Source organism: Mustela nivalis (assembly GCF_964662115.1).
Source record: "Mustela nivalis genome assembly, chromosome: 10".
NCBI lineage: Eukaryota > Metazoa > Chordata > Mammalia > Carnivora > Mustelidae > Mustela > Mustela nivalis.
This window is the reverse complement of record NC_139029.1, coordinates 101304255-101319810: the sequence shown is the minus strand read 5'-3', so window position 1 is coordinate 101319810 and position 15556 is coordinate 101304255. Positions and strand designations below refer to the sequence as shown.

The 15556-nt window shown below is 43.9% G+C and overlaps 1 protein-coding gene across 2 annotated transcripts in view; it reads right to left on the bottom strand.

The window, feature by feature from the left end:
- The window catches only part of TRIM33 (tripartite motif containing 33), a 117644-nt gene extending 112649 nt beyond the window's left edge, over positions 1–4995 (bottom strand). For both annotated transcript variants that reach the window (XM_082685012.1, XM_082685011.1), the window contains exon 1: positions 4339–4995. In XM_082685012.1, the coding sequence (XP_082541138.1) occupies positions 4339–4864 (526 nt within the window). In that variant the 5' untranslated portion in view covers positions 4865–4995. The remainder of the gene's footprint in view (positions 1–4338) is intronic.
- Between the last annotated feature and the right edge of the window lie 10561 nt (positions 4996–15556).

Sequence of the window (15556 nt, the reverse complement as noted above, 5' to 3'; positions counted from 1 at the left end):
TTCCTCTCCCTCTGGCTCCTCCCCTTGCTCTCATGAGCACTCTCTAAAATAAATGAATAGGGCGCCTGGGTGGCTCAGTGGGTTAGGCCACTGCCTTCGGCTCAGGTCATGATCTCAGGGTCCTGGGATCGAGGCCCGCATCGGGCTCTCTGCTCAGCGGGGAGCCTGCTTCCCTCTCTCTCTCTCTGCCTGCCTCTCCATCTACTTGTGATTTCTCTCTGTCAAATAAATAAATAAAATCTTTTTAAAAAATAAATAAATAAATAAAATAAAATAAATGAATAAGTAAAATCTTTAAATAAAAAAAAAAAAATGAGATTCCTAGTATCATGCCCAAATCAACTGAGTTTCTGAAACTCCCAAAATGGCATTTTGAAAAGTTCTCCAGGTGATTCTTATTCATTCAGAAGATAATGAATATTTGCTCTACAATATTCTAGTAGGAAACAGATAAACGAGTAAATAAAAACAAAACATTTTAAATTTTAGCTGTGCTATAAAGAAAAAAAAATAGTAAGTAACAGAGTGACCTGGGGGACTACTTTAAAAATAGCCAGGCACCGGATTTTCAGGGTGATGAAAATACTCTGTATGATATTATAATGATGGATACATGTCATTATACATTTTCCAAACCCACAAAATGTACAAACGCTAAGAATGAGCACTAATGTAAACTATGGACTTTGGATGATTATGATAGGTCAATGCAGGTCCATCAACTGTGACAAATGTACTATTCTGGTGGGAGATATTCATATTGGGGGAGGTTGTGCATGTGTGCAGATAAATGGGAAATCCCTATATCTTCCTCTAATTTTGCTAAGCCTAAAACTACTCTAAAAATAAAGCCTTAAATTTAAAAAAAAAGCCTTTCTAAGGTCTAAAGCTGAGGCCTTTCTAAGGAGACAACACCTGAAGGTCTGTCAGAGGCCTTTCTAAGGAGGCAACATCTGAAGTGAGGAACCCTTCACTAAAGAAAAGTGGTACTTAAACTTAGTGTGCATCAAAATCACCTGGAGGACTTGTTAAAACAGACAGCTGGTCAGAAGGTCTGGAGTGGGGCCCAAGAATTTGTATTCCTAACAAGATCTCAGATGATGGTGATGCTGCTGGTCCAGAAACCACACTTGGAAGAACCACTGATCTAGAAGAAACAGCTAAAAAGTGTGAATAACTTTGGTGTGTTAGAGGAACAGAAAAAAGGCCAGTTAGTAGGAAGGATAATGCACTTGTCGTTGTTTCAAAACCACTTAACATGTTGACTTAAGTTACCAGTTATGACTCCCTAGACCAGAGAAGGAACCAGTGTTCCATAATACCGTATATTTGCAAAGCATTTCCCAGTTTATAAAAGTACTTTCCCAAGGGCGCCTGGGTGGCTCAGTGGGTTAAAGCCTCTGCCTTCAGCTCAGGTCATGATCCCAGGGCCCTGGGATCAAGCCCCACATCAGGCTCCCTGCAGGAACCTGCTTCCTCCTCTCTCTCTGTCTGCCTCTCCACCTACTTGTGATCTCTGTCTGTTAAATAAATAAAATTTAAAAAAAAAAAAAAAGTACTTTCTCATTTATTATTTCATTTGACTTAATGAGATATAGGAAGTATAGTAAAGAACTATTAGCTACATTATAGAGATAAACTAAGACACAGAAACATTATAAACCTCCTTTACAGAAAACAACTGTAGAACTATGTCCCTTGACCCCAAACACAGTGCTCTTCTAGAACAGCAGGCTTACTTTTTTTAAAGAGCAAAGCAAAGGATATACACACAGGAGTTAAGACAAACAAATTATTTTCTAGATTCCCTATTTAAACTATGGTGACTTCCAGACTTAATTTGTTTTAGGTACTGACTGGAAAGCAACATTACCTTAAAAATGACAATATTTAGTCCCATCTACTTACTGCTCCTAGTGCAAAAACAAAGAATGGAGAATGAAGAGTGAATTGACAGACTATTACTCTCTCTCTCTCCTGCATAAATACCAAGGAGCCAATTTCATAACCTCAAGTCCCTCAGACACATCAGTCAAACACAATTTTCATCTTGTGTCCTCTCTAAATCTCTCACCTAATCCAGGGTCCCACAAGAACACTGAATCTCACACGTCCTACTATACTCATGAAGCCATAAGCAGTTAGTCATACACCCATTATGTACCCTCTATACACCCATTATCACTTAGTATGTTCAACATCAATCAAATCCTTATTCTTAACCTAACACTCTTACCTCTATGTCTCAATAATACTTCAAACCCAAAACATCCATAACTGAAATCATTATATCCTCCTTCCACCACACACACACACACACACACACACCTGCTTCTGTTCCTGAATTCGTTTATTTACATTAATAGCACTGCCACCCGTCAAACAAGAAACTTGGAACTCAGCCTAGACACATCTGTCTGCCCCACACCAATCTTGACACCCCCTATCCACATTCCCATGGCTACCAAGAATTAGTTACTACTACTAATTAATTAGCTGCCTTTTCATTAATAACTACCATGTACTAGTCACTTTACACACTTCATTCCATCAGTAACCCCATGAGGTAGGTAATTTTGTCCTTATTTCACAATTGAAAAAACTAAGGCTAAGAAAAATTAATCTGTCCAAAACACAAGTGGGACATACAAAGCAGACATCCAAACCCAAATGTATCTCACAAAGTCCATACCTTTTCCCCAATCCAAAATACTTCCTTCTTTAAAACCTCTTACCAGTCATTTATTAATTCCAAATGCTCATTTTTTTATATTATTGTCAAGATTCCTCCAGCCCTGTCTCCTCCAGCCCTGCCTCCCCTGACCCTTCAATATACCCCCAAGTGTTCTCTTTGGATCACAAATGTGATTTTTATCCTCTTGATAAAAAAAGCCCTTGGGGGGGGGGGGCGCCTGGGTGGCTCAGTTGTTAAGCATCTGCCTTTGGCTCAGATCATGACCGGGGTCCTGGGATCGAGCCCCACATTCCCATATCGAGCTCACAGCTCCCAGGAAGCCTGCTTCTCCCTCTCCCACTCCCCCTGTTTGCGTTCCTGCTCTCACTGTCTCTGTCAAATAAATAAAATTTTTGGGAAAAAAAAAAAAAAAAGCCCTTCAGGGATTCCTTTTAGCCTACACTGTACAAGATATACTTTACTGGATGAATCCCAAACCCTTTAGCACAGGTCAGCCACCCCTTACCTGCAGTGGCAAATTTCAAGAGTTTCAAATTTTAAAGTTTTTCATAAATTTACAACAAAACCCACCCTGAATTGTGGTAAGTTATTTATGTCTACCCCATTAGTGGGATATTTGTACGTTTCACTATTGGAACATTAATGTGTTTGATAATGACTAGTTAACCTTTAGCTCCAAGGATGTGTAAAGTACCCTGTGCCTTGAAAACTCCCCAATCCAGTGAGCAACTCACCCTTCAAGCAACCTTCTCAAGGGTTTCCTTTTCAATGAAATCCCCTGACCTTCTCTTGATTTGTCACAACCACTGTACCATGTACCCACCGCCACTGCCGCACGCTGGGTTTGTGTTTCACCTATATGATTATGAATGAGTTCTTCACTCAGTATTTTACTCAATCCTAGCACACTGTCTGGAACACTAGGGACTCATTAATGTACAATGAAACCCAGCTTCTCTGAATTCCAATTCCCTTCAAAGTTCATTTCTCCTTCACCCCTGAACCTTGGGATACTTCCCTAAGCAAGAAGGCCCTTCAAACCTATTTTCGCGTCCGGAGTTACTCCGTCCCAATGTCACCCTAAAATTACTTTCCACCAGACAGCTTCTCTCAGCCCCAAACTCTCCAATACCCTTTACCCTCCTCTGTTTGGTTCCTAGTCCTTCTCTCCCCTAGCCTCGAACAGGTCAAGTCCTTCCCTCCAAAGCAATTCGTCCTCACAGCCCTTACCGCTTACCGATTCCCTCAACACCTCTCGCGCTGCAGGCCTTTTCTCCCACACTACCTCAGATCGGTTTCCCAGACCCTCTCTCCTCCCTCGGTACGAGTCCACCAGCTCCCGAACCTGCGCTCGGCCGTAGTCCACGCCTTCCCGACCAGTACCCGCACACCCCAAACCTCCCTTGCAGCCGGTGTCCCCTCCCCCAGCCTCTCGCCGCCGGCACCCCTCCCTTCACCCTCCCCTTATCTCTGGCGGTCCACCTTCTCTGGAAACTGTCCCGAGGCCGTGTCTTTCATCTCTTAGACCCCTCGGAATCGCGCCGTTCCAAGCAGCACTGGGCCCGAGCACCTCCGTTCCCCAGATCGTCCTCGGCCCCGAAAATCTCCTTCGGCCCAGACCTCGGGCAGGGCCTCCCGCTCACCTTGCTGGATGTCGCCGTTGCTGCCCCCCGGGATGGACACGCTGAGCTGGCGCTCCGGCTCCGGCAGGCAGCGCAGGCAGAAAGAGTGAAGGCAGGGCAGCAGCTTGGGCTCCGCCTCACGCCGGCTCTGCAAGCTCTGCTGACACACGGCGCAGGTGTCCAGGAGCGAGGCTGGCGGTCCAGGAGGCGGCCCCGCCGACGGACCCGGAGCGGGAGCCGAGGCTGGAGCTGGGGCCGGCGTCGATACCGCGCCCCCGGGAACTCCAGGGCCCACTGAGGCCGCAGGGGCTGAGGCAGCCGGGGCCGAGCCGGAGGAGGCCGCGGACACCCCCCCGTCGTCGGGCCCGACCGCGCCGCTCTCCGCGCCCGCCCTGCCGCTTTCCTCCTCCTCCTCCTCTACCAGCACCGCGGCGAGAGGCGGCTCCGCCTCCTGCGCCGCGGGCCCGGCGGCCCCGGCAGTTACCGGCGCGCTACCGCTGCCCCCGCCGCCGCTCTCAGCCTCGCCGCCGCCTTTGTTTTCCGCCATGTTTTCCTCTTTGAACCCGCCGGACCGCCCCGCGCCGCCCGCCGCCCGCGCCGCCGCCGCCGCCGCCGCCGCCCCCAGCCCCAGCCGCAGCCGCAGCGAGAGCGGCAGCCGAGAGCGAGCAGGCGAGCGAACGAACGAGAGCGCGCGCGCACGCGGCGCCCCCGCCCTCGCGTCGCGCGGCTGAGAGAGGGCGGGCACGGTGCGCGCACGTACGCACGGCGTCCTCCTGAGGGAGGCGGGAACTTGGGGCGCCGGCCGGGATCGTCCCCTCCTCCGCTCCCGACCTCTGGCTTGGTGTAGTGGGGTCCACGCTGCCTCTGCTCGGCTCGCTGGGAGCATTTAGAGCAGTGGCCGTTGACGCTGAGCCGCCTTTGGGCGGCATTTGTTAACGAGCTCCGACACAGCGGGAAAGCGTAGGATGGGAGGCCAGATCGGTCCCTTTCGAGCCAGCGTCTCCCGAGCGGCGCCGTCCCCAGAGGCTGGCGCGAACCTCGCTTGCTGCAGGGTCGGACGCTATAACCTGGCTCTGAGGTGCGGGCCTCCTGGGGCTTGGTGCCGTAACCGGCTGCGTTCCTTTGGGTGGTTGTGCCCCAAGGGAGCCGTGAGACTGGGCCTTTTTCCCCCCACCCTCATTGGAGGCCTGCCAGAGATAGGCTGAAAAGCTCCCCTGAGGAAGAAACTCTTTAACAGCTATTTTTAGCTTCTTCAGGTGATTGATTCTCAGACGTTGCTACGTATCAGAAAACCCAACTGAGGAGCTTTTTCAAAGCAGCGATGCCAGAGCCACACCCCAGACCTGCATCAGGAAGTGGAGGGGGTGGTGGGGCTGGCAGGACAGATGGATGTTGAAAAGTCGCTTCCGCGGATCAGTTGTGCGTCAGTTTGGGGAGCCACGGGATCTACCCAATGTTACGTCCTGAGAGTCCCGCTTAGTGTCCTGGCGAGAGTTGGGTTCCAAATGCCTTAGTAATATGGGTAATAGCAGCTTTCAGAAAGGTTTGTCTTTATTTGAAAACAAGTATTCGGGATGTTTATGTTGCGCAGCGGCTGTTTTAACGTTAGGATCATGAAGTGCTTTCGTCTTCTGACAGTGTTGCCAAGGAACTGTTATTCTTTGAGCTTGCACAAGTCCTTAAAATAAGCCACCTCGAAATATTTTTCATTTATTCGGTCAAAAATAATGGTCCTCTGACTATGTATTAGGGAGCGTTTTGGAAATTAACAGCAGAAAGCAAAGGAGATCTCTGCCTTCTAGGAGTTGGCAATATAACAGAGATTGACAATAAGTTGATTGACAGTAAATATATGCTAGGGAGTGATAAGTGCTATAAAGACAAAATAAGAGTAAAAGAAATCAGAGATGACTGAGGAAGGCCTCTGTTGATACATGAACAATAATTGTGGTCCTTGAAGTAGTGTGTTCCAGGGAGAGGAACAAACTAAGTATAAATGATCTGAGGCAGACGGGGATTCTTGACTTGTTAGAGGAACAGCAATGAGTCGGGGGGCTTGAATGGTTTGAATATGGGACAGAGTAGTAGAACATGAGCATAAGGAAATTAAGGGGGCCAGGTCATACACAGAAATAGTCCTCAATTTTTTAAAATTACATGCCTTTGAAAAGAACCTTGAAAAACTATTTTCTCAAACACTGTAAGTAGTTGACAGTAAAATTCTTCATCATGCACCTGAGTGGTTGCAAAGAGTGCAATTACCAACATTTTGCAATAATGACATTTTAAAATTGTTATTTCAAATTATCCAATTTAAAAGTGAACATTTAAGTTAAACATTATTGGGGTGCCTGGGTGGCTCAGAGGGTTAAAGCTCTGCCTTTGGCTCAGGTCATGGTCTTGGGGTCCTGGGATCAAGCCCTGCATCAGGCGCTCTGTTCAGCAGGGAGTCTGCTTCCCGCTTTCCCTCTCTCTGCTTGTCTCTCTGCCTACTTGTGATCTCTGTCAAATGGATAAATAAAATATTTTCTTTAAAAAAAATAAATAAATAAAGTTAAACATTATTTAACAAACACCACCATGCAGTTGAAATATGTCCATCAGAAAATGTTTTATTTTGGGGGCACCTGGGTGGCTCAGTTAGTTAAGCCTCCCAACACTTGATTTCAGCTCAGGTCATATCTCCTCAGGATTGTGAAATCCAGCTCTGGGCTGGCTCCGTGCTCAGCCAGGGATTGGTTTGGGATTTTCTCTCTCCCTATCCTTCTGTGCCCGGCCCCTCCCACTCTTGTGTTCTCTTTTCTCTCTCTAAAATAAATAAATCTTTTTTTTTTAATGTTGTATTTTGTTAAATAAACATGGGAAATAAGTTGTTATTGGGATTGTCTTAATGAGATGGCTGGTAGTTTTATCAATTAGTTCATGTAGACCTGAATGTGTTATAACATCTACTTCCATTTTTAATTTTTATAGGTGTAATAAGCACTGTATGAAAAAATTATATATGTGTGTGTACATTTATTTTTATATGTAACAAATTCCCTCGAAACTATCCTTAGCTTGTACCCCTTGGAAAAAATCCCTCTGCTGGATTATCCAAGGAGTACTCCTAACCTAATTTCATGACGCTGAGTGAGATGGGAAGGTTTGGATGAGTTTTGAGCAAAGACTCCAAGCAGTGAAGAGTCACTGGGGCTGCTTCCTAGAGAAATCATGTGTAGGGGTTCAGAGTGGAAGAAAGACCAGTTAGGCTGCTAATAGAATAATAGTTGAGGAATACTGGTTTAGACCTACAGGGTATCTGTGCAGATGGCGAAAAATATGGAGTATATATAATAAAGAGCAAATAAAGACTTTAATCCAAATTCACTTCAAAAAATTGAGTTAATGGGGCTGAATCTCTCGACCAAGTTTTGCTTTGTTGAATTTTTCTTAACCTTTTGAAGCCTGCTACTACTTGCCTTTATTAAAATCCAGTATAAAAGTGTTTTCAAAAACTATATAATTTTATAGAGAAGAAATTGCCCTTCATGAGATTTACTGTGTGCTCTGAAAAGGTAGTACCAGGAAGTAACCTGTCATGGAATATTTGGGGACATACAAACACATACCTAAGTACTTCTTGGGATGCTTAGCTGGCTCAGTCAGTAGAGCGTGTGACTCTTGATCTCGGGGTTGTGAGTTTAAGCTGCACATTGGATATAGAACTTACTCTAAAAATAAATAAACCAGCAGACAGACACCCAAATATGTCCTTGATTTGCAATGGTAGCTCAGAAATCTTAGGGGAGAAACTAAAACCATTCATAAGGCTGAGACACCATATGCACAAATCTGTCTGATGGAGAATGCATAACACTGAGGCTGAATGTATGTCCTGGAGGCAAAATGCCTGATTTAGGGGCGCCTGGGTGGCTCAGTGGGTTAAAGCCTCTGCCTTCAGCTCAGGTCATGGTCTCAGGGTCCTGGGATCGGGCCCCACATTGGGCTCTCTGCTCCGTAAGGAGCCTGCTTCCCCTTCTCTCTCTGCCTGCCTCTCTACCTACTTGTGATCTCTCTCTGTCAAAATAAATAAATAAAATTTTTTTAAAAATGCCTGATTTGAAGTTTGATTCCACCACCTACTAGCTGTGACTTGGGGTAACTTAGTTAACTTGCCTCAGTTTCCTCATTTGTAAAAAGGTGTTTCATCCTAAGATGACCCACCTTAAGGTTGACAAATATTTGTAAAGTGCTTACAGTACCTGGCACATGGTAAATCTGAAATGAATATAAAGGAGGCAGACCCAAAGGTTCCTGAAGGGGACTGAACTGGAGGGAGAAACAAAGGTACCTTAGGAAAATCTCAAAAAGAGAAATTCTGCTAAGGGCTAAACTGAGCAGTGGGTATAAGTAGAGGCTGTCCCCAGCCATTCCCCTGGCTAAGGCTGCCTTTTACCTTTGACCCTCTTGTACAAGAATTATGAGAAAAATAGTTCTGAAATGAAGGAGAGCTGTAGGTGCCTAGCAGCTCTGCTATGGAGAAAACCCCCTGAGACTGTTGGTAACCGGAAGTGGAAGGAACTTTCCAGTTGTCCGGAAAAGAGAAAAAGCACTAGAAGTAAATGACATTAAATGAATTAGTGATGGTGAGAGCATAATCCATTGGTTGGGCACAGGAGGTCTGTGACAATAAGGCAGCAGGCCCATAGTAGCATGAAGACTTGTAAGGGCCGGTTCTGCAGCTCTTGGGCCCAGCAAGCATGGTCAATAGCAGGAGCAGAAGAGCGCCTGGGGGCCAGCAGAGGAATGCTGAACTGCCATTGAGATTTGGAGCATTTCTTGAATGTCATACTTAACACTCATGAGTGGGTGAGGCCATCAGGTCTTAAAGGTGAAATTTTGTGATTTAAAGTTCACTTCTTGAGGCGCCTGGGTGGCTCAGTCTTAAGCGTCTGCCTTCAGGTCATGATCTGGCTTCTTGCCCAGCAGGGAGCCTGCTTCTCCCTCTCCCACTCCCTCTGCTTGTGCTCTCTCTCTTGCTGTATCTGTCTCTGTCAAATAAATAAATAAAATCTTTAAAAAATAAATAAGTTCACTTCTCAACAGTGTTGATTCATAAGTGCATGCACCTGGGACTCAAGTTATCCTTGGACTTAGTGGGATGTCCAGCTTCAGAGAAGGGACCTTCCTAATACAAATTGTTAAAAGAGGAAATAAAAAGGGGTGATGTTGAGAAGAGCAAATTTTTGTCTAGAAGTGAGTGCAGCACCACACTGAGGGAAAGGAAAACAAGCACAAGAAATCTCCATGGTCTGTTTGGGTAGAAGACCCGTCAGGCCCCCAGATACCCTGACACCAAGAAGAACAAAGGCCTCACCTGGGGAGAGAGATATTTAGAATATCCCAAGAAGTAAATCCCTGGAACAAAAATAATCTGCTAGCATTAAGAGGCAAAAAAGGCAGACTTGACAATGTATCTCAAAAAAGGTATGGAGTAATAGTTGGCCACTGCCTTATTTCTTACAAAACAGAAATGGCCTGACTTCTTTTAAGTGTAACATACTTTAAGTGATCTCATGCAGGGACACCTGGCTGGCTCAGTCAAGACAGCATGCAACTTTTGATTTTGGGTGTTGGGTCCATGGTCAAAGGAGCAAGACTGATACAAAGCGAAGGTCAAGCAAAGCTTTAATTCACACCAAGCATTGAGAATCAAATGACCAGCCAGGGCCGTCTCTTGCAAAGAGGCAACGTCTCTCTGCCTTACAGACTAGCTTTTAAGGGCAAAGGCTGTGTGGTTGGGCCTGGCCACGCACAGGTGGCCAATGAGATTGTAACACAGAGAAAGCTGCACAGTCCTGCTAGGTCACACATAAGTGACCAATTGAATTACAATTTACACTATAGTAGATATTTGAACTAGCCTATCACCTTGGTCAGAATTGGTGCCTAAAGGGCACCCAAAGGGGGGGGGGCATACTCCTTGGTAGCTAGGGAGACAGTATGCGCCCCCACCTGGCCTGACCCACCCTTGTATTTGGGCTTTGTTACCTGGTACTGGTTTCCGGGACTTGTTTTTAAGTAAGTTCACTGAAGGAGGGGTCACGGTTAGGATGGAGCTGCTCTGGCTAAATAGGCCCTTACACTGGGGTCCTGAGGTTAAGCACCATGTTGGGTGTAGACCTTACTTTAAAAAAAAAAAAAAAATTGATCTTATACACAAGAATTCTGATCTTGAATGGCTAACAGAATATTTTTGTTGGACAGTTCTGATTTAACTAGAACTGGCTTATGGTTAAATTAATACAATCAGCTTTTTAAATTTTGGTAGTAACTCTAGTTCAGCAAGTGATAGCACTCCTTTCCCTTCTAAAGATATAACTGGGGCACCTGGGTGGCTCAGTGGGCTAAAGCCTCTGCCTTCGGGCTCAGGTCATGATCCCAGGGTTCTGGGGTTTGAGCCCCACATGGGCTCTCTGCTTAGCGGGGAGCCTGCTCCCCGCTCCCCCCACCCCCGCCTTTTCTGCCTACTTGTGATCTCTTTCTGTCAAATAAATAAATAAAATCTTTAAAAAAAAAGATATAACTGGACTTGATTAGTAACATTCAACTCTTCACAAAGATGGTGAATGCCATCTCAAAACCAAAGGAGATTGCTTTTTATATTTAGATTTCTATAACTGGTCATATTAATATATTTAAATACTGAAGAAATGCCTTCACTGTTTCATAGAACTGAGCAAGACTCACCTGTCCTTCAATGTGTGTTCATTGGGCTGTTACAGTGCTGAAGATAAGGTAGCAATGTCCAATTTATCTTTTGGTCTTAATTATGCCAACTGAAATTCCCTGTATCTACAATGCTGCCTTTTACTCAATGAAAGGTATTTTAGTGTGGTTTATGTGTAATGTCAAAGAATATTTAACACTTCTCACATTTTGTAAATTACCTGTAAGATCAGATGTTTTTAAAAATCAGCATGACAGGGGCACCTTGGTGGCTCAGGGGGCTAAGACTCTGCCTTTGCTCATGATTCCAGGGTCTTGAGAATGGAGCCCCGCATCGGGCTCTGTGTTTGGCGGGGAGCCTGCTTCCCCTTTCTCTCTCTGCCTGCCTCTCTGCCTACTTGTGATCTCTCTCTGTCAAATACATAAATAAAATATTTTTTTTTAAAAAAGGTTTATCTTTAAACAGCGATTCACAAACACATAAAACTGTAGAACTCACATATATTCAAGTGTGTATATATATGTGTGTGTGTATATATATATACATATATATATAAATATAGATAATGGTGTTTTTGTCAACTCATTAGAAGGATTAAAACAGAGGATATATACCATCAGCACAGATTTGTAAATTATGTACTCATAAGGCTTAAGATGCTGAAAATCAAAGAAAAAAATAATAAAGATCATTAGTCAACATTTCATGATGTTATTCAAAGTGTACTTCAACTTCTAGGTTCTATGTTGTCTGAATGAATGTGAGAACTACTAGTACCAACAAAAGAGAGACGGATGGCAGAGCTGAGCCTAACTGCTAACTCTTGTTTTTTTCCCATATTTCTAAGGCCTTCCAGGAGCACATTAGTAATCCCAGTAATAAACAAGACATTTGAACAGGAGTTTATAATTTACAAAGTCATTTCATATACATTATCTCTAATTCTTGCAACCAGTAAGATACATCCCAAATGAGGGGCACCTGGGTGGCTCAATTGGTTAAGCATCTGCCTTTGTGTTCAGGTCTTGATGGCAGGGTCCTGGGAATGAACCCCATGTCAGGCTCCCTGCTCAGGGGGGACTCTACACCTCCCCACCGCTCATGCTCTTTCTCTTGCTCCCTGTCTCAAACAAACAAACAAATAAATAAATAAAACTTTAAAAAGAGAGAGAGAGAGAGAAGCGCCTGGGTGGCTCAGCTGGTTAAGCATCTGCCTTTGGTTCAGGTCATGATCCCAGGATCCAGGATCGAGTCTGAGTCCTGCCCAGTGGGGAGCTTGCTTCTCCCTCTGCCTGCCACTCCCCCTGCTTGTGTATGCACACGCGCTCTCCCTCTGGCAAATAAAATCTTTTTTTTTTATTTTTTTCAAAAAAATTTTGAAAGATACATCTCAAATTAGGCAATAAGTTGCCATCACTTGAGTGTATTGTAATGTATTAGCTGTTGTTACATAATAAGGTTTTCATTTTTTCTATTATAAACAATAATGTGATAAACATGATGAATAATTCTTTGCATGTCTATAATTATTTCTGTTGAATATTTCTAAAATATAATTGCTGATTCAGCAAGTAGACCCATTGTAAAAATTTTCAGTAAATAAATTTGAAGGGTTCCTATTAAGTTATCAGATAACTAGATTGTTTTTGATATATTTTGCTACTATAAATACAGGTGGAATTAACATGTAGTCTTTTTTTCAAAATTCAGTTTATTTCTCTAAAGGTATCTCCTCACATCTCTCTCATTCCTTAGCCTACCCTGGCCTGTTTCCACTCCCATCACTTACGAAGCAGCTCTTGATAAGGTCATCGATGACCTCCATGTTTTAAAATCCAGTGGACATATTTTATTCCCCAACCTTACACATCTTCACACCATTGGCCATCCCCCTGCTGGAATCACTTAACTTCCTTGGCTTTCATGAAACCACACTCTCTTGGTTTTCCCACTGCTTCTTAGATGGCTGTTTCTCTTTTACCGACCTTGACAAGGGTCCCCATGACCAGAAAAGAAGAATTCACAGGACTGAGAAAAGCTATTATACTTATAGTTATGGTTTATTACAGTGAAATAATACAAATTAAAATCACTAGAGGGATAAATACTACTTGGAGTAAAATCCAAGAAGAAGCACACATAAGGTTCCAGGGGTCCCCTTCCAGTGGAATTGCACAGGCATTAATTCTCCCAGCAGTGATGTGTGACAACACGCAGGTTGCCAAGCCGGGAAACTCACCCAAGCCTTGGTGGACAGGGTTTTTTTATTGGGGATCTGTCATGTAAGCATAGAGTCCCCACCTAACTGACCCCAGCTAGTTGTCTCCAGCCCGCAGAAGTCATTGATACAACATGGCCCACACCTCAGGCATACAAAACACTCTCATTAGAGTATTTCAAGGACTCAGATACTATCTTCTGGGGGTCAGTCAAGCACAAGTTTGACTAAAGACAGGCCGTTCTTTGGAATGTGTGGGGGTTAAACCATCCAGGCCTAAGTTCGCCCTTTCCTGCACTTCTCACTCTTACTTAATGTTAGACTTTCTCAATACTTATCTTCTCGATCCATTTTCTTCGCCCCTAGGCAAACCCATCCATGCTACAGTTTTATTTGCCATGCATGCAATGATAGTTCCTAAGTGTGTAATTTCAGCCCAGGTCTAATCTTTGAAATCTAGATCCACCTTGACAACTCCCTATTTAATATCTCCACATGAATGTCTTAAAGGCACCTCAAATTCATCATGTCAAAGACTCAGTAATCTTTTCCCTAAACCTCTTCATCTTCTTCCACAGTCCCTACCTCAGTGAATGCTGTTACTGGGGCGCTTGGATGGCTCAGTCAGTTGAGAGGCCGACTCTTGGTTTCAGCTCACGTCATGATCTCACGGTGGTGAGATCCAGCCCTGTGTCAGGATCTGCTCAGCTCAGAGTCTGCTTCAGATTCCTCTCCCTCTCACTCTTGCTCATACTCTCTCTCAAATAAATACATAAAATCTTTAAGAAAAAAAAAAATGCTGTTGGGGCGCCTGGGTGATTCAGTGGGTTAAAGCCTCTGCCTTCGGCTCAGGTCATGATCTCAGGGTCCTGGGATCAAGCCCCACACTGGGCTCTCTGCTCTACAGGGAGACTGCTTCTCCCTCTCTCTCTGCCTGCCTGCTTGTGATCTCTCACTTTTTCTCTGTCAAATAAATAAATAAAATCTTTAAAAAAAAAAAAAAAGAAGTCTAGCTATTTAAAAAAAAAAAAAAAACCTGTTACCATTCACTTAGTTGTGCTGAAAAGAAAGACATTTAGAAGAAAAATTAATTGATTTTTACTAACAGATCGGATATAAGAGGGAGTCATCCTTGAAACCTACAACTTTTTGCCACGCATCCAACCTATTACCCTGTTCCGTCATTTTGACTTTCTACATATTTCTCCAAATCCCACCATTTCTCTCTATTTCCATTGTTACCACCCTAAATCAACTTACCACCCTCAAAATACCACTACCCTCACCCCCACATGCACTTGTGACTCCTTTGCAACACATTGTCTAAACTGCAGTAAGAGTCATCTTTTCAAACAGAAACTGATCCCTGCTTTCTGAACCCTCATCTCCATGACTTTCCCTTGCTTTAAGGATGAAAAACAAAATCCTGAGGGCCTATAAGACCCTGTTTCATTTGGCCTGATGACATCCTGTTTTCCCCCTTGCTGTTTGCAATGTAGCTACACTGGCCTTTTAGTTTCTTCACTGTCCCACGCTCTATACTGCCTCAGGGACTTTGCACAATATGTCATCGAGCTTGAATGATCATTTCTCCTACCACCACCATCCACTTTGCAGAGTTAATTCCTACTCAAATTTGGGGTCTCTGCTCAAGCAGTATTTTCACAGAAAGCTTCTGTCTAAATCAGTTTTCTTTCTGGGATGCCTGGCTGGCTCAGCTGGAAGAGTGTGTAATACTTAATCATGGCTCGTGCGTTTGAGCCCCATGTTGGGTGTAGAGATTACTTAAAAATAAACTTTAAGTCAGTTTTCCTTCTTAAATATTCTCACAGATGCCTGTTTCTTTCCTTCAGAAGCAGTGTAGTATAATGGTTAGAAGCAGGGACCAGACTATCTGGGTTTGAATTCCAGCTCAACCACTTACTTATTAGCTGTGTGACCTTGGACAGGTTATTTCACCTCTCTCTGCCCAAGTTTCATGATCTGCAAATGGGTAAGATAGTGATAAAAGTACATACATATTATATTGCATATAATACGTAATTTTATGTGATTAAATTAATACATAGAAAGTTTGGAATATAAACTAGCAAATGTACAGTACACAATGTTTCCTTTTATCATTAAGTTCTCAATTTGCAATAATGCATTCATTAGCGTGATTATCTGATTGGTGTGTCCTTTCTCTTTTTTTTTAACTTGTCTCCTTTTTGTAAAGATCTTTTTTTTTTTTGAAGTGCTCCCTGACCAACATGAGATTCAAACTCACAACCCTGAGATCAAGAGTTAGAGTTGCATGCTCTAGTGAC